The sequence below is a fragment of the Vicugna pacos genome, chromosome 21 (assembly GCF_048564905.1).
Source record: "Vicugna pacos chromosome 21, VicPac4, whole genome shotgun sequence".
Lineage (NCBI taxonomy): Eukaryota > Metazoa > Chordata > Mammalia > Artiodactyla > Camelidae > Vicugna > Vicugna pacos.
In genome coordinates this window covers 26,026,115-26,045,777 of record NC_133007.1, presented here as the reverse complement: position 1 = coordinate 26,045,777, position 19,663 = coordinate 26,026,115, and the positions used below count along the sequence as shown (strand labels likewise).

Below are 19,663 nucleotides of genomic sequence, written 5' to 3'. Positions count from 1 at the left end.
TTTCAGAGCCTTGGCTGCTTCATTTATAAAATGGGAATAATTTACAGGCCTGTTTGTGAGCGAGAGTGTGACCCAGGAAGAGAGATGGGCTATACATCAATATACGGGTGGCTTGCAGGATTCTGTGGTGCATGGGGGTCGGGGCAGTGACTTACAGCTTCAGTCCGTGTTGGCCCAAAGGGCAACCGCATCTGGCTCTGAGCCTCCGGGGGATGTGAGCCTTCAGAGCATCTCTGCTTGGCTGAGTCGCCCACCAGACGAGAGAGGGAGCAGCTGAAGGGCTGGAGTGGCCAAGGACTCCTGTGTCCCTGGGGAGCCGCCTAACTGGCGCCACCCAGGCCCCACCCCAGAGTCACCGTGTCTCCCACCCTCAGGTCAAGGAGCTCCAGCATCACTGCATCATCCACGACGCCTGGAGTGGCATGAGGCACGTGGTGCAGCTTCGGGCCCAGGAGGAGTTTGGGCATGGCTTATGGAGTGAGTGGAGCAAGGAGGCCACAGGCATCCCTTGGACAGGTATGTGATGAGCGCAGAAGGGATGTTTCCCCTTTGTTACTATAGCAATTATCTGTTGCTGTGGAACAAGTCACCCTAGCTGGTAAAGCAGCAACCATTTATCTGCTCAAGACTTTGAAATTAAGTCTGCTGGGCACCTCTTGTACTGGTCTTGCCTGACTCACTAATACAGCTGCTTCAGGCCTGTGTGGTCCCGGATGGGCCCCACTCCCACGCCTGACCTTTGGCTCTGGCTGGTGGCTGGGGCCCTTGGTTCTCCCTGAGGTCTGTCGCCTTCCAGCAGGCCCGCCCAGACTCAAGGGAGGAAGTCACTCCACAACTTGATCGGAGGAGCTGCAAAGAATTTGTAGCTATGCTTTTAATCTATCACAGTTACTGTTTTTTATTTAAAAAAGGATGTTAAAAGTAACGATAAGCACCCATGAGGCATTATTGCAATTAGTATGTTTGTTACAGAATATGAAAAATTTCAGGAAAATATAAAGAATAATTATCATTAGTATCCTTAAGCCTCTAGAGAAAACCAGTGAGAACATTTTACTATACTTCTTTCCTTTTCTAGGTACTTGTGTGTGTGTGTGTTTATGTATATGATGTTGTGAGCATTTCCAAGATATTAAATATTTGGGGGAAATAAATTGTTTAGCAACTGCATAATTAATGTTTTTTTTAACCCATGGGAATTTTTTTTAACTTTTAAGATTTTTATCAAATTAATACATGCCCATGGCAAAGAAGCAAAGGAGGGCTTATTAAAAATAATAACCAATGGCCCTTGCCCCACCCTTTCCCATTTCCAGCCCTGCTTTCTGGAGGGAGCTGCTCGACTTGTTTCTAGTTCTTCTGTTGGTTCCTTCCTTCACTCTGAACAACAAACTAATACGGGTTTTTTTTTCTCCAAGAAAATAATTTGAGACATTATCTTTTGACTCCTTTCTATGAAAGGTTAGGATTTAATAGACCTGGACCCCGTGCAGGAATCTCCTTGACCACAGCCCAGACAGTGGTCACCCAGCCTGTGCTTGAATGCTTCCAGGGGTGGAGAGCTTGCTGCCCCTTGTCGCAGCCCTTTCCATTGCCCCCAGTGGTTTGTGGGTTTTTTTTTTTATTTGTTTGTTTTTGTTTTTTTAAAGTATAGTTGATTTACAATGTTGTGTTAGTTTCTGGTGTACAGCATAGTGAATCAGTTATACATTTATATATATATTCTTTTTCATGATAGGTTATTACAAGCTATTGAATACAGTTCCCTGTGCTGTACAGTAGGACGTGGTTGTTTATCTGTTCTGTACACAGTAGTTTGTATCTGCTAATCCCTGTTCCCGGTGTTCTGATTGTAGAATGGCTTCCAGGCTCACTTCAGTGTCAGATCTCTTTGGCCCAGCAGCATAATTGAACCAAATCAGTTGTTCTTAAATACCAAGCAATTAAAAAAAAAAAGAATAAACTACTCATTTACTGAATGTATATAGATAAAAAGGAAAAGACAGACATGGCATCGATTGTCCAGGCCCATGCCTACCCCTGCCACGCTCTCCTAACCCTGGCCCTAGGGAGGTTTTTATACGTAGGCTGGCATTCCTCCCCTAGAATGGATGCTGTGATGTGCTGGCCTTTCCTCTTCCCTGGCTTTGCAGTGTGCAGTCCCTATCTTTCCTGTCCTGGGAGAGCCAGAGGAGTGGGCTTGGGGCTTAGGGTGCCTTCTTAATTGGATGCACGTGAGGTCAAGTGCAGGCTCAGATCTTTGTTGGTGCTGTCCCGCTGTCCTGTCCAGCAAGAGCAGGAGGCAGCTGTCTATTGGACCCTCTTCTCCAAAGTTTATTTCCTGCTAAGACCTGGACAAGAACGGAAGAACTAACTACTATACCTTACTTAGGAAGACCATTTAAATAAATCAGAATATCCTTCAGGCTAGATTGTGTTGACTTGTCCGTGGTTGTCTTTGACTTGTATACACTTTGAGCCAAAACATGCTCGTTATCTGAATGCCAAACATTAATCTGGCCTTGGAAGCCTTTTCAAGGGGAGCAAATCACTTGTATAACATTGTGCGGAGAAAGTGTTCCGAATACAGGCCGACATCTGTTTACCTTTTATCCCAGCCAGTTAATTTAGATGCTCACAAACAGCTTTAGGAAATCCTGTTTTGCCAGAGAGCTCTTTCTTTTCTTAAACTTTTAATTGTGGTAAAATATACATAATTTAAAAGTTACCGTTGTAACCATTTTTAAGCATGTAGTTCAGTGGCATTAAATACATTCATATTGTTGTGCAGGCATCACCACTATCCATCTCGAGAGCTCTTTTCGCCTTGCAAAACCGAAACTCTGTGCCCATTAAGTAGTAACTTCCCATTCCCCCTACCTCCAGTCCCGGGCGACCACCAGTCTGCTTTCTGCCTCTCTGAGTCTGACTCCTCTAAACACCTCATATAAGTGGGATCGTACTTGTCTTTTTGTGACTGGTTTATTTCACTTAGAATAACGTCCTCAGGAGTCATCCATGTTGTAACATGTGTCAGAATTTGCTCCCTTTTAAAGGCTGAATGATATTCCATGGAATGTATGTATCATATTTTGTTTATCCGTTCATCCCTAGATGGACAGTTGGGTTGTTCCACCTTTTGACTATTGTGAGTAATGTTGCTATGACTATGACTGTACAGATATCTGTCTGGGTCCCTACTTTCAATTCTTCTGAGTATATCTCCGGAAGTGGAATTGCTACATCAGAGGGTGATTCTATTTCTAATGTTTTGAGGAACCACCATACTGTTTTCCATAGTGAGTACACTTTTTTTTTTTTTAACATTTGGTCATTCCTATCAGCAGTGTGCAGGCTTCCAATTTCTTCATATCCTTGCCAACACTTGTAATTTTCTGTTCTGTTTGTTTTTAAATAATAGCCATCCTAATGGGTGTGGTATCGTGGCATTGTGGTTTGAGTTTATATTTCTGTGATTAGATTGAGTATCTTTTCAAGAATAATGTTCTTTCTCCTGTGAACCTGATTTTGTCTCACTGGGCCTTGCTCTCCAGGGTTATCTCTGACAAGTCTGCTCTCTCTCTAAATTCTTCTGGAATTCCCAGGGTACCTACATCTGTTCCCAGGCTGCTGTGTGGGATGGTCTGTGCGCTCCTCACCCGTCTGGTCACGTCCCCTACAGCTGGTCTCATTTGTGGATACTCCTCTTTGAATTGCTGACATCCTCCCCCAGTGGAAGGGGCATGGTCTTTGTCTGACTTTTCAGCCCCAGATCGCTTTGCTTCTGTGACTTGCTAGAGGGACTGTGTAAGCTTGGACAGAACACTTGGCCTCTTCTCACATAAGCAGCTGAAGAGTTGGAGCACCCCATTCTGTACATATGTGGTTTCGGGGGGGTCTTCAGAACCCCAGTGGTGAATATATCCAACAGAGAGATTAGCTGCTCCCTCTCCACTGAGGGCAGAGCAAGAGAAACTTGGATGATCGATTCTGATGCCTGAGGGATTTAGACTGGAAATTGGGGGGCAGTTCTGGAAAATGAGAGGGTGGTTAGGTGTGTTTTGCTGCCAGTAGACTTATTTGGCTGTTAGGGACATGTCATTGCACTAGCTACTGCGTCAGTGGGCTTCCCAGCCCCAAGGACTTCCAGCCCTCAAGCCCAGACGGATAGGATGTCCCTGTCTAGGTGGGGGGGTCATGACACAGAGGTCATGAGAAATACACTGGACTTGGGAATCACGTTGTATGGCCTTGGTAAAGTTAGTTTACCTCTCAGAGTCTCAGTCTTGTCATCTGTAAAGTGGAGATGATATGATCTGTCTTGTCCCCTTTGAAGAGTTTTTATGAGTCCACTGAAAGAACATTCCTTAGGAGTAATAACCCGTACTGCAAATGAGGGGGATGCACAATTGCAGTGCCGGGTTGGTTGGTTCTTGGGATAAAGAGGCTATGAGCATCCCAGAATCGCTACCTGGGGTACAATCCTGGACACACTGAATCAGAATGTGGAGGGGGGTAGGGAATGGGTAGTGTGAGAAAGCTTTCCAAGTGATTATAGAATGTGCTAGGGACCTGGGGCAGCATCCCATTGTAATATGGTGTGATAAGGCTGTGGAGCAGACAGTTCTTCGGGTGATTTAGAGAGAACAGAAAAAGCTTTGTGGAAGAGGTGACATCTGAGTTGTGTCTTGGAGGATGTATAGGAGTTTCCCATGTAGAGGATGGAGATTATAGGAGAGGGAACAGTGGGTGCAAAGGAATAGTGTGAACAAGGCCAGGGCTGTCGATGGGGGTGTGGGTGGGAGGTCCAACTGAGGCAGGCAGAGGCTGACTTTGGAAGGCCTGTAGGAGAGTGGGGGTGAGGGGACATGTAGAGGGGTGGGTGGGGGAGGGGACTGAGGAGCCTGGACTTCAGCGAGTGCTGCCCCCTTGAGGCCAAGTTCTGGCTGCACACAGGCTGTGGCCGCAGCAAGGTTCCCTGTGTGAGGGCCCGGCCCAGAGTCACCCAGTCTTGGGTGACTTGGGCCCCTGCTCCAGCTAGCAAGGCCAGGTGACTGCTGATAGCACCTGCTGCAGTGACTCATCGAGGGCTAATGTCACCCTGGTGTCAGGGCAAGAAGAGGAGGTTACACATTGACAGGCGGCTGGTTAGCAGCTCCTTCCAGAGCGGGAGTTCTCCTAGATTTATCCTCTCTGACAGTACCACTGGCAGGGCTGCACCGGCAGGGCTACATCAGGCAAGTCTGTGGACCCTTTACACAGCGAACCTGCGGCAAAGTACCTGGGAAAAGTCCTTGGGCTTAAGATGGTTATTTCCTACTCCTCACAAACGCCTTTAACTCCCTCTCACACCCTGTTCACCTACACCCGGAAAATCATTAGAACCTCCTGTGACTGGAAGAGAGCAGATTGGACCCATTCTTGGGAATCACACTGATGGAGGAGGTGGTAGAAGCTCGCATTCGCTAGGCGGGTTGGGGGCCCCTGAGGCCAGGGCTGGAGACTGTCTGGGCAGGTCGGTCTCCCTGGCCTAGATCCCTGCAGCCACGTACTATCACTTCAAACTCTCTGATCATCTCGTTGCAGGAGAGTTCATTCTGTTCCTCTCCTCAGCACCCACAATTGGGAAATGAGCAGGTTGAAGAGCATGTGGTAGCGTCGGGGAGGGTATAGCTCAAGTGGTAGAGTGCATGCTTAGCATGTATGAGGTTCTGGGTTCCATCCCCAGTACCTCCTCTTAAAAATAAATAAATAAACCGAATTACCTCCCCTCCAGAACAAAACAAAAAAAGAGAGCATGTGGCTGCATATCTCTGAAGAGGTCTGGCCCTATTCACCTCTCAGCGTGGCATCCCCTGCAGTGCTGTTTTCCATTGTCTTCTCCGCGTGCCGGTTCCATGGGGTGGCCTGGCTGCCGCCACCCTGTGCAGTGTTGTCTCTGGGCATCAGGCAGACTCGGCTCTGGATGCCCTGGCCCCACTAGCGTGACCTTAGGGAGGTACCTGATGGAGCTTAGTGGGAGTAATAATGCCTGCCTTGACACCCCCAACCCCAAAGCCCACCTCCCAGAGCCCAGCACGTGGGAGTGTGTCCCAAAGACCAGCATCGCGGGGATTCACTGTGTCCCAGGCTGCACTGTCTCCTGGGCTCCAGGTTCATGTCTCCACTCTGCCCAGCCTGGGCCTGGGGCCTCCTTCACAAACCTCCCTGTGTCCTTGTCCAGCGAAGGACGCCACCACCCAGCCTGCTCCCCCCTGAGCCAGGACTTCCCCCCGCCACTGATCTCTGTTGAGCCCCCAGGCATCCCCCCCACTACTGCCACAGGCATCTTTCTAGATCACAAGCCTGCGTCTGTCACTCCCCAGCCTATAGCCACGGCTCCCGTTGCTTTCCAGGTGCCACTCAAACTCCTGCGCGTGGAGCAGAGGGCCTCGTGCCTGGCTGTCCCTCACTTACCTCCCTCCCTCCGGCGGGACTGACCTGGCCCAGTGCCTTCACACGCTGCATCGTCATCTGTGAGGCTCCCCTTCCTTCTATGCACAGCTCCCCACCTCCTCCTCCCACACCCGCCCTGTCCGCCCCACCTCTGCACACAGCTCAGAGGTTACTGGGGCTTCATGTGTCCGTACAATTTCAAAAAGAATTCTGGGGACCAAATAAGATCGCCAGCTTTTAATTTTGCCAAGTAAGGACATGAAACTAAACAGTTAAGTAAAAAGGAGCTGTTGCCACTGACCATCACCATCATTTCATAAAAGAGAGGATGAAACGAGGGCTTAAACTCGGAAGGAAGGACACTGGCCACCTTGCACCACGGAGACATCCATGCTGCCCTGTCCGTCTTTTTCTCCTTTGGCCTCAGACCAGTTGGCTTCTCTACAGACCAGTCTGGGAGACTTTTGGGACCCAGCTGGAGGTGATTTATTTCTCAGGAGATTGTCAGCTCCTCAGTGAGGTTTTTGGGGTTTTGGTGTTTTTTTGTTTTGCTTTGTTTTTCACAAATGGAGGAGCCGTGATTAACTTTCTGGTTGGTGGTTTACAGGCTGTGAGGGAAGGTGTGAAGCTCAGAGTGGAAGGTGCCGCCCGGCGCTGCTCAGTCTGTGGGTCTCCGTCTCCCCCGCCCCCACCCCCTCTGTGTGAATGTCTGGCTTTGTGGTGTGTCCCTCTCTCCTTGTCCCTTCATCTGTCTGCCACCCTCTGGCATCCTTTTTCTCTCTTTCTCCTCTTGTCCTCAGCCCACTCCTCTCTCCCTTCTCTGTACTCCAAGCCCTGAGCCCCGGAGCCCATATCTTAATATACAATTTAAAAATACTGTGTCAGAAAAAAATGCTTTATGTTCTCTGTTCTGAGTTTTGAGAGTCGTGTCAGGTATTACTGTGTCCCAGGCCAGTGCTAGGTCCTTTCAGCCTGTGACCGCAGGTGATCTGTGCAGGAGGAAGCCATCCCCTTGCTTAGAAGTGAAGAAACAAGGTCCCAAAGAGGTTGAATGTCTTGAGTGAGGTTACCCATCTGGTGTGAAGGCCTCTTTTGTACTGGACGTCTCTATTCTAAAATCCAAGCAAGCAAACCCAAACCAATTCTCAAACTATCACAAATAAGTTTCTTGTTTTAAAAACCCACGTGTGGAAAAAACTCATGTGTAGTCTTTATTAACCTTACTTATTGGAGTCTGGTCATTCATTCATTTTGTTATGAATATAAAAGTACATCTTCCAACCTTGGAAATATTAATACAGGGAACACAGTCAGCTGCAATCACTGTTAAATCTTTTTTCCAAGTGCTTTTCCATAATTGAAATATTGCTAACGATACAGTTTTTCAGCAAGATGCCTGCCTGTGTTTTAAGTACTGCGTTTACCAAGGTGAGTAAGATACAGTCCCCAAATCTGAGAAATGTTCAATCTAGAGATGATTTTTTAAGATAAAGAATAAAAAAGTTTATTCTTAGGGCCAGAAAGCTTTCTCACTTATTTCTTACAAAACTCCAGGCAAGTTATTTAACCTCCCTGTGCCTCATTTTGCCCATCTGTAAAGTGGGGTAATAATGGTACCGATCTCAGAGGGTTGCTGTGAGGACTAAATGAATTAAGTCATGTAAAGTAGGTAGAGTGGTACTTGGTGCATAGTAAGTGCTCAGTGAATGTTAAGCATTGTTGTCACTGTTGCTGTTACTGTTGTGTTACCGCCACCACTATCTCTGCCCCTGTTACTTCCTGGCACATAGGGGGCACGTGGGGGCCAGAGAATGATAGTTCCTTCCTCTCTTTCACCCGACATGCTAGCTGAAGTGAGGCATTAGGAAATATAAAATACTTTAGGAGAAATATGATATACTTTTGTCTAAAGAGAAAAAAGTATGCTCCCTGGTGTTACCAACGTTCTACTGCCTTCCTAAGCCTCTGTGTCTTTGTAAACATGAAATGATAGTACCCGCCTCTTACGATGCTGTGACGGTGAAATGAGATGCTAATACAGGCAAATGAACCACTTGGAACTGGGGTATAGTGAGCTTCCACAAAAATTGGTACTAGAAATATTAGTGATATTTTATTTGTATGCTATTATTAATCTCACTTTTCCCCCGAACCCCAGTTTCTTCATCTGTAAAATGGGAATGATTATTATTAATAACAATGCAAAAGCTCCTCTTCCTTCCATCTCGGGGGACAAAATGATCTGAGTCCGGGGTCCCCATGGTTATCTAGGGAGCTTTTTAGAAGGTCTTGGTATGAAGGACAATCTTACTATGCATTAGAAAAAATTTATTCATTCTGCTAACATTCTTGGATTATTTGAGCAAAGATTCCCACTTTCTCCCAAGAGATCTGAGCCACCAAATGTTAAATGTCCTTTTTTGCGTAACACACTATGCTGGAGGCCAGAGCTGAGGGTAGAACTTACGCGAGTCTCCCTTTCTTCTAGATACCTGTTTAGGTTTGGGAAACATTTTAAAATGCTGATGCCTGAATCCCATCCCCAAAATCCTAAGGTCATAGCTCAAGGATGGGACCTAAAAGGCCACAGATAATGCTGAACAGACCTGGGTTTGGGAAATACTGGACTGAATGATCATCCGTGGTCGGCCATATTTCCTATGTAGTGCTGCCCCGGGTCCTAATTTTAGTTTTCATTCTAGTGTCCCCCTACCCTCTGTTCATCCTTCAGTCATCCTGTTATGAATCTAACTGTTCTCTGCTAGACTGGGCTGGGAGGAACACAAAGGAGTAAGAGACCGTGCCCCTCTCATTTATCCTAGGTTGATTTTGGGTTAACTTTCTGTGTGATCTTGGGCAAGTTGCTTTCCCTCTCTGGGCCTCTGTTTCCTCTCTAGGCATTGGAGAAGGAGAACATGCTCTTATGTCCCTTCCAGCGCTGCTAGTGTGTGGTTTTCTCCCCTCCTGGGGATGGCGCACACCCTCTGGTGATTCTGTCCTGAGCAGGAGCAGGGTCACCCTCTCCTCCATCCCCTCTGCTAGTCTTTATTCTACTTCTGGCTTGGAGAGGCTCGACATCTTTGTGTAAACCATTTCTGTGGTATTTTTAGTTTCTTTATGGAAAAATAATAAACTGAAAAGAAAATACTTGAAAATCCAGAGCATTCCACCCATTGCTTGTCGCGGTTCAGCGCCTGGTCCCTCGGGCCCGTGTTTGCCGCTGAGCCTGGCCCCGTGTCAGTGCTCTCGCTTTGATACTTGGCCCTCTGTGGTCTTGGTGGTTTCTGCAGAAACACGGTTCCCATGGGGAGGAGGGGCCTGGGAGGGGGCTCAGTCCACCTCCCTTCTCCCGCAAAGCATACTAAACCCACCCAGGCAGCTGAGAATTTGCTGTTTAAATAAATATTTTTATTGCAAAAAGGTGCATAGAAGGAGATTAAAATGTTACTAGTGCTTATATCTTATATCTGAATTCTTCCTTTTTTTTTCTGAGTGTGAATATATTATGGTAAGTCATATAAGATATGAATAATGATATAACTATGTTTCTTTAGAAACTTTGGATCAAACTTATATGAAACTTTTTCTTGTCTTTCATTTTTCATGTAACATTATATCATGTTCTCAACTGTTTTCTAAAATATTTTTAAAGACTTCTGCCATAAATGGCTATGTCATAATTTATATAGCTGGTCCTTTAGGGTTGGATATTTGGTTGATTCCAACGTAAAGCTCTTTTGAATAACACTGTGATGAGCTTTATTTTGCTTCTGAAGCGCATGAGACAGGACTTCAGGGTCCATCAGTCATTAATCATGAATCTTCTACCCACAGAATCCAGGAGTCCTCCAGCTGAGACTGTGCAGCCCCCCTCCACACAGGTGAGCGCACGTCCTTGTAAAAGGATCTTGGCAGCAGCCTCTGGTGTGTCGGGTTGTGGGCTGGCATCGGGCAGAAACTGGTCCAAATCCCAGCTCTGCCACTTTCTAGAAACATGGCCTGGGGCAAGTTGCCTGTCTTTCATGCCTCTGTAAAGCAGGGGAATACCTCTCTTGTCCTGTCCGGGGGATGAGGGCCATGTGAAGCGTGGAGTGGTACCGGCCTGGCTTGCAGAGCCGCTCTGTGTCGAGTGGTTGCTGTTTCATCCCTGAGCCTCTGGACACCAACACACAGCTTAGCTTGTGACTCAGATTCAGTTCGTCTGAGCTCTTCCCCTGTGGACTCCCGGTGTCATAATTTTCTGGAAAGAGGATTACTCCTGAAGCTGCTTAACAAATCCTTGAGTAATCCAATTTCCCCTCCAACTACGTCTCCGCTCTGGTCTTTAATTCTCTACACACTAAGCTGGGAGGCTCAGTCACCCCTGCAGCTGGGCACCACAGGGTTGGGTTCTGCACCTTGACCGTATTGGATGTGGGACTGTCCAGGCACCGGCAGAAGCAGCTCCCGGGTGAAGCCCGTGCCCGTGGGGCCGGAGAGTGGAGGGAATTGACCTGGAGAATTTGTTACGCTGTGCTAGACTCTGAGCCTGGCATTTGCTTCCTCATTTCATCCCTGCGTTACCTGAGATTTGGATGCTGGGACGGTTGTGCCTACAGGGAGGGAAACTGACACCCACGTGAGTTAAGAAATCTGCTCAGGGTCGCACAGCTGGTAAGCGATGGATCTAGGATTCTAGCCTGTGCTTTTCCCAGTGGTACCTATGCCTTGGCACCAGACCCGTAAGATAACTACTGCTTCAGGGTATCTATTGAGCATCTCTGTGGAAGGTGCTATGCCCTTAAGCTCTTGGTGGAGAGGCAGATGGGAAGAAGTCCCCACCTTGAATAGGCAAGCGGTGGATACAAATAATAGTGCAGAAGCTGAGAGTGACAGGTCAGAAATGGAGCGGTTCACGAGCTAGAGAAAGGAATGCCTTGGGTGGACCAGGGAGGGGGTTCAGGAGGAGGTAGCACCTCATTTGGGTCTGGAATGGTGATGGAATCCACAGAAACAGGCTTATAGACAGGCATGTTTCTTCTAGGCACCTACTACTAATGAAGATAATGAAAATATTTTCTACAAAGATTCCGCAAATGCCACAAGCTTCCCAGGTAAGAACCAAATATTTTTGTGTTCCTATGGCCTAAGGGGCAGAAAAGAATGTCTGCAGAAAGTCCTTTTGGGGAATATAGGCAGAGGGCCAGTCCTCTTGATGAAAAGAAGCAATGGCAGAAGTATTTTTATTACTTTATACATCTGCATTTGATGTTGTCAGCTAAGATCAATGATGAGACCGCAAGAAGAGTGGGATAAGTCAGTGGTATGTTTTGCAATGGGCCCAGAATACAAATGAATGTGCTGCAAAATTTATTGGAGTCCGAAATGGAATACACTTTGAGGGAAATCTTTGTTTTGGGTGCCCTTGACTTCAATGCCTGTGATTCCCCGTACCTGCAAGACCAGGAAAATTTACCAATATTTGCATCAAGAAAGGTCCCAGGTCCTATATTTCTTTTACTATATGTATGGGACTTGTGGAATCCACACTCTGGAGGCTCGGTAGTTGAGGAGGTCCACCTGGTGGCTCTGGGCTTCTGAGGAAGCCCTTGGCCTCCTCCCCTTGCCTGGGCAGATCGCTGCCACACCCAATGCTGGCCGCCTGTGCTCTGCCATCCTGGTTACAAAGCCCCACCTGGTGCAGTGCACGTAAGCGGACCTACTAAATCCCTGGGGCTGAGCTCTGCCTGCACAGCTGGGGACTCAGAGGGAACTGAACCCATCCCTGCTCTCCAGGAGTCTACAGTCCGGGGGGCAGGCTCCGGCAAAGAGTGAAGTAGTGGCTGTAACAATGTGAGACTGGCGAAAAGAGAGCCATAGAAAAAGCAAAGTGAGATTTAGAGACTTGAGAGTGCCTGGCCGCTAGGGGGAATCACAGAAAGTTCATGGAGGAGGTGCCATTTGAAATGAGCCTTGAATGCTGTGGGTGGGATGGCAGGAAGCTGGGCAGCAGTTCAGGGGCCTCTGTGGAGAAGGGACCCAAAAGACCATGGTCTTTATGTCAGTAACTGACACCACATTCTCTGGATATCTTCTTCTGCTTCCTCTTCTGCCCGTCTTCCCATGTGCACTCCCTCAGCAGGTCCTGTCCGTTGTACCTTTGTTGCCGAAAGATCACCCCTGTCTCTGATGAGACAAAGAATTCAGAGACCGGGTCTTGGAGCTTAGAACAAAAGAGGCAGCTTTATTGCTTTGCCAGGCAAAGGGGATTCAGAGCAGGCTGGTGCCTTCAACACTGTGACCCCACCTTGGGGTGGGTATATAGCATAGCTCAAACAACAAGGCATCGATAACAATCAACAGAATCATTTTCTCATCAGAAGACTTAGAATGACGTCATGATGCCTCCAGGTGACCAGTTCTGCAGAGGCCAGCGCTTAGATCTCTTTATCTCGTAAGCACTCAAGTCTTCTTGGTATTCAGCCTACTTTGTAAGGTTACAGCTCTGTGACCTTCTCCCTGGAGATTGACTCAGAGACCAAGCATGATTATAGCTTTTGGTTACTGGAATAAGGTAGAAACAGTAAGATCAACAGCTTCAGTTTTAACAGTGGGCCTGGAGCTGTGAGTAGCAAGTCAGTCAGGTCAGTTGACCGTTTAAAGGGCAAGCATAAGAATAAGCACCCTGTTAGCCTAAATGTGGCCGTTTTATTTAATCCTCCTTCAAAATCCCCACTGTCAGTTTCTCTTATTCCGTTTCTATGGAACTAGGGAGATGGGCGTCGTGCTCATCTGGCTGCTTCCTGCTGAACGGGGGCCTTGAAATGGAACAAGCAAACCTGATCTTGCCATGTGGCTGGGAGTTCAAAATGAGCAGCTAAGGCTGCTTTGTTTTCCACACATCAGACAACAGAAACAATCTAAATATTAGAGATATACTGACTCCTGTTAGCAGAAGTGATAACAGAAACTAGAATTCCCCTAAGAGCAGATGTGAGACCTTGGGATTTCCAAAGAGGCCAGAGAACCAGGGATTAACTTGAGATGTAACTTCTCACACATATGCAGCTGAATTCCCTACATTATATATTTGTTGCTTCGTGTTCTCCAGGGCAGTTGTGATGTTCCTGGGTTCATCTGGTATGAAAGTACAACAGGCAGTGTGGATCTAGAAACTCAGTAACTACCAGAGGAGAGGAGGGTGGGTATAGCTCAAGTGGGAGAGCACATGCCTAGCATGCCCGAGGTCCTGGGTTCAATCCCCGGCACCTCCACTGAAAGATGAAATAAATAAATCAATCTAATTACCTCCCCCCTGCAAAATAAAATAAAATAAAATTGTAAGAGGAGAACTTAAATCCATAAAGTTGCAGCTAGAAGTTGCCAGCAGTCACTGCTTTGAGAATGGCTGGTTGCATCCCAAATTTGACACAGCTCAGAAAACTCAAGTTCTCAGCAATACAGAAACTTGTCTAAAATCACAGTGGTTACCTAGTTTTACTCTGGATGTCTGAACCACAGTTATTCCATTTTGATTTTCAAATGCATTTCTCTCCTTAATGACCAAAGCAGATGTCACCATTAATAATTTTAGTGTTTTTCTAGCTATGAGGAGATGCAAGAATTTGGGCTCATAAAATCTCCTGAAAATATCTAACCATCTGAAGGCCTATTCAGCCAGTTTTCCCAGAGCACAGAGAGCCTCATTCCTGAGCTCCACCCTGCGCTTCTTTCAGGGTATCTTGAAGTTCAGAGACCTCAGCAGCTTGCAACTTAACCCCTGTAGAGGCAGATGGCAAGTGCCCCCATGATCATAAATTAGCCCATGGCCTGGGAGGCATTTCATGACCACTTTATCCCACGGTGCTGGGAGCCTCATTCCTAGGTCAGGCAAGGATTTCATTGACAGGCCACTCAATGTGCTGTTACGGGACTAGGCCGTATTAACAGTAGCAGGAAGTCTCTGGGCCACCTATCTTACTAGCCTGTTATGGTCCAGGAAAATATTCCCCCTTTTTGCTTCTTCCCATGTTTAGAGTAACACCATTATAATCACAAATCTCCTATAGAACTATATGTCTGGTTACTTAAGAAGAAAGTTTATATTTATGGCCAGGGTTAGAGCAGGTATTAATTGGCCAAGAGAGGAAATCCTGCCTAGTAATATTACTAGGGACCTGAACGAAATTTTAATCTCTTTTCTCTAGGATGAATTTCCTAAAAGCTTGCCAGTTAGACCCTTAGAGTAGAGAAAATCCACCAAGGTGACCCCGAAGTACTGGACCTAGTTAGTTGACCATAGACCTAACAATTGGAGTAACTTTAGTTCTACATAAGATTGTGAGATACAGTTAGTTCCTAAGCAAAGGTGTGAGCGATTTTCAAGTAAGTGAGGCCTGGTCTGGTGTCTTGGGTCAGCTGTCTACCTCAGGTGTCGTCTTCTCATCCTGGTCTGGGAGCTTCTACTCCATGGAAGCATTGCTTTAAGGGGAGCAGTCCTCTGTAGGCCAGTCCAGTGCAGGGGCTCTTTCTGACTGGAAATTAATCCAAAAGTCAGTTTCCTTCAGTTGCGGCCGTGCATGGGCTAGTTAAGAGACCTGATAAATGGTCCTTCCATGCAGGATGAAGATAGTTCTTTAAATTATGTCTATTCTAGTATGTGATGGGGCATCTGATCTTCATCCAAGGATAGGTTTCTGAGCTTCAGAAACAAACCTAGGGTGTCCTTTTAATAATTCAATTAAACTTTGCAACAATATAACAGCAAGGAATGATCTGAGAAGTGAGTCTTGGTAAATACAGATCTCAATTAACAAAACTAGAATTTAATATCCACTGAAATATAATCTTTTTCTCTTTAAGGTTACCCTCATTTTTATCAAATATAGCCAAATAAAGATAATTCATCATAGAGGCTCTTTTAAATTGGCTGTGTTGAAATTCCTCAGAAAGAGTTTCAATTTCCAAAAGGCCTCAAGGCCAGGAAAGTCACAGCAAGGACCTGTCACGGATTTTGTCTTACAGATTTAGGTGAATTTCTCCCCTTTTGAGGTCCCCAAAATACCTTGAGATTTCTGCACTTGTTAGAAGGTGACCTTCCTAAAATTTATCTAATGAAACTTTTGGGAAGATTTTCCAATCCCTGGAAGGATCAGGGAAAGAGAAAAAGATAAATGTTTTAATTCTACTTACAAAAGTATAGTTTACCAAACTGCTATAAGTCATAATTAGCTTGAGAAGAGCTTCTTTATATCTGGAGAACCCAAATTTAAGGCCAGCAATATTTCAGACAAAACCAAAAATTATAACCATATTCATCAGTTTACTCAGTCCCATGTAACTAATCCTTTTTTAAATAGTTTTATGAAGTCGAGAGTTTCCATCAGACTTTAAAAATTTCTTACCCCATTTAGTTCAGTGCTATAATCTGAAATTTATCAGAAACCAGTAAGTCTTGAAAGCATTTTGCAAAAGCATCAGAATAAAACAGTAACTGTCTATAAATGACAAAAGACTTAAAAGCATGGTTAAATACCTAGTTACACTGTAATCGATAAAGAAACCTGGTTATAATAACCAGAATTATGACTGGTAACATACCAGACATACCAGGTTTTTAGGGCTTCCATATGATTTTTAGAACATCTATATTAATAATATTTTCTCATACACTATAACCTAAGAAGATTTATTACTCATTTGACAGTACTTCCCATGTAACTTAACTTACCAAATGAAACTTACTAGTTTAAAATCTCTCTTTGGGATGTTTCGGGGGCCCTCTGAAGCATCCCAGAGTTAGCTGGAGGTCAAAAGAATTCTGATTAAAATTTGATATTTGGGAAGCTTGTTAAAAAGTTTCAAAACACTTGGTCAGATAAAAGCATAGGTCACTGTGAAACATTGCTTATTCATTAACAATAAAATATTTCAAAGGTAAATACAGAATAGATCACTTAAGGGGTAAAAGAAACTTTACAATCTGTTACTAAATGCAGATTAACATTTTAAGAAAACTTTGTCCTCTTAACAGAGAGAGAGAACCAAATATAGTCTTGTACCAGCTTACTTCTAAGATTCATTTAGTTGACTAAATTTATTCTAAACTTAGCCAATCCCAACCACGTACAAAACTCTCTTCTCAGGGCTCCTCTTCCACAAACCTTCCACAATTTTCTGTATCTATATTATTTTGTCCCTTATTTTCTTTTTCATTCAGAAGCAACCAGCTTTAGGACAAAGTCACTCTTTTTCCATTAACAAAATATAAATCCATTCCTTATACCTTCATTCACTGAAAACATTCATCTTACTTTCCTAGCATACTGAGATGTTTCTCTTAATAGTACAGAATATTTCAGGGTGGCACCAAACATTTATTAATATCCATTTCTGAATAAGTTATTTTCTCTGTAAAAGGAAGTCAGTGTTCGGCAATTAATGTTTTGATATCTTATTTTATCTGAGAATGACCTAGCTATTTAATAAACTTCCATCATTTAACTTAATTTAGCACAACTCTAAAATTTAAAGTTACCAAATGCCTGGGGAGATCATTTGAATAAACATTCCTGAAAGACTCACTCCTAAAGAGTTTACCCAAAAGCTCTTTCTCATTTGCATTTAAGTTACTTACAAGAATATTATACCAAGTTATTTTTCTTGCTGACAAATTTTAACAGATATGACAAGGTCTTACTGGACTTCTATTAAACCTAAGTACAATAATAGTTTTATGTTTAACATTAATGAATCTAAAGCCATGTCTATATTAATCAAACCGATAAGCTTAAGCTAGCTTCAAATACCAGATATCAGTTCAGTACTGAGTATTTTTTAGATCACATGAACCTGATTTTCCTTCTGGCCAGTTTCTTTTATATTCCTGAGTATTTATAAAAGCATTTCATTTTCTTTAAGCCAATTAAATAGAACTCTTTTACAAATTAATTTTGGCAATGCCGCATATCTACAACACACATATAGATACATACAAACACAGAGACCTCATAGTTTCCACTTTAAACTTTTAGCCACGAATCAGGTACAACAATGTGAAACTCATCAGTTACAAGAGGTTGGATTCAAATTGGGTTTTTGGCAGATGGAGCAAATCAAAGTTGCCTGTCCAGATAGCTAAACGTTTTTACTGACTTCTATAGAAGGCATTTAAGATTTCTATTTGTTTCCAAATTACTTACTCCCTCCCTCAAAATTTGCATTCCAGAGGTTGTAACAGCAGTTGAGTCACGGGCAGAAGTTTCTGCCAGCATCCACTAGAAAGCCCACTGGTTGCGACTCCACTGTCAGTTGCACCCGAGGCTCTTGGGTGGCAATTGTTATGGGGTCTTCAACATGGCCAAGAGCCCCGGGCCCCGTCAGTCCTTACCTTCCTCGTCTGTGGTTCCTTGGGCGACCGTGACATCGGAAGGTGCTTGTTCTTTTTCCTTCCTTCCCTCACTTGTCTGGTTACCTTTCTCTGTTCATTTTTATATTCTTTCTCTGCTTGTCTTTGAGCCAGCAATCTAGTACCTGGTTTGCTTCCTTCCTCGTTGTGGGCTTTCAGAGAGGCTCATGTATGCGGTGTTTCTTCCCATTTACCTTTTCTCTGGCAAAACAGTTCTAACTGGAGAATGGTGTAGTAATATAACAACCCATTTTCAGGCCAGCGTTCCCCAGAGCCTAAAGTGTACACGACTCGAGCAGTATTACAGTAAAACACCATCTTTTTCTTAGTCATAGGTGGCTAACTATAACTAGACCAGTCATTCAAAATTCTACTCAGTGGGCTATAAGATGGAACAGACGGCACGCCCCCCATTGCAACTTATTTCAAATACAAACTACAAAGTACAAATACAAATTTCAGGTTGCAATACCAGGCCTTCATCGCTACATGGAAGCACAAACTTACAAATGACAAATTAAAACAAATTCAATTTCCAGACTTACAAATACTTTCACCTCCAAGCCCTCTCAGCCCGAGATCTCTGCTACAAATGGGTACCAATTTCAAATGCAAACGAGAGTTCCCTGCTTGTCTAATTAGAGAACTCTCAAGGCGATTGAGGGGCCTCGGTCGTCATGGGAACTTACCCTAGGCCTGCGATGCTTCAGAAGAAACAGACATCTTTTCTTCCTCCAAGGAGTTAGTTTGGGCGACTGCGGTCCGCGAACTGGTGGAAGGGCAAGGGGCGAAGGGCTCCCCAGAGCAAAAGGGGCCCTGGCAGGCACTGGGCCCCATTCTCTGCTGTCCCTCCCGTCGGCCCGGAGGGGCAGTCGTTCGAACCTTGTTGACCTGGCAGTAGGGTGGAACCTGAGCCCCTCTTAGAAAGGGGGGTGCTTTGTGCCTCATGTGGGCGCCACGAATTTGTTGCCAAAAGATTGCCCCCGTCCCTGATGAGCCAGATAACTCAGAGACCGGGCCTTGGAGCTTAGAACAAAAGAGGCAGCTTTATTATTCTGATGGGCAAAGGGGACTCACAGCACGCTGGTGCCTTCAACACTGTGACCCCACCTTGGGGATGGGGTGGGGTGGATATATAGCTATCGCTCAAACAATAAAACATCGATAACCATCAACAGAATCATTTTCTCATCAGAAGACTTAGAATGACGTCATGATGCCTCCAGGGTGACCAGTTCTGCACAGGCCAGCGCTTAGATCTCTTTATCTAGTAAGCACTCAAGTCTTCTTGGTATTCAGCCTACTTTGTAAGGTTACAGCTCTGTGACCTTCTCCCTGGAGATTGACTCAGAGACCAAGCATGATTATAGCTTTTGGTGACTGGAATAAGGTAGAAACAGTAAGATCAACAGCTTCAGTTTTAACAGTGGGCCTGGAGCTGTGAGTAGCAAGTCAGTCAGGTCAGTTGACCGTTTTTGAGGGCAAGCATAAGAACAGGCACCCTGTTAGCCTAAGTGTGGCCATTTTATTAATCCTCCTTCACCTTGAGGCATGTCCAGGAGCAGACCCCTTCTCACCCCCTCTGCTTCCAACACCTGGTCCAGCTGCTGCTGTCCCTCCTCCTGTAGGACTTGAGGATCTGCCTGCTGGTCTGCTGGCCTTTCATCTTAACTCCCAAAAGAACCTTTTCCAACCAACAGCTAGAATGCCTCTGAAAACACAAATCCAAGCTCTCCTTGGTTCAACACCATCTCCTCCACAGTAAAAGCCAAAGACCTAAGAAAGTCTCCAGTCTGCATGGGGTCAGGCCCCCAGTCCTTAGACCTTGCCTCCTCCATTCTC

The 19,663-nt window shown here is 45.3% G+C and overlaps 1 protein-coding gene across 1 annotated transcript in view; it reads left to right on the top strand.

Annotated features, from left to right (window-relative positions):
* Positions 1-19,663, top strand: part of IL6R (interleukin 6 receptor) — a 52,597-nt gene that overhangs the window by 21,940 nt on the left and 10,994 nt on the right. The window contains exons 6-8 of the mRNA XM_031689061.2: positions 375-516; positions 10,270-10,316; positions 11,459-11,528. Of these exons, the coding sequence (XP_031544921.1) occupies positions 375-516; positions 10,270-10,316; positions 11,459-11,528 (259 nt within the window). The remainder of the gene's footprint in view (positions 1-374; positions 517-10,269; positions 10,317-11,458; positions 11,529-19,663) is intronic.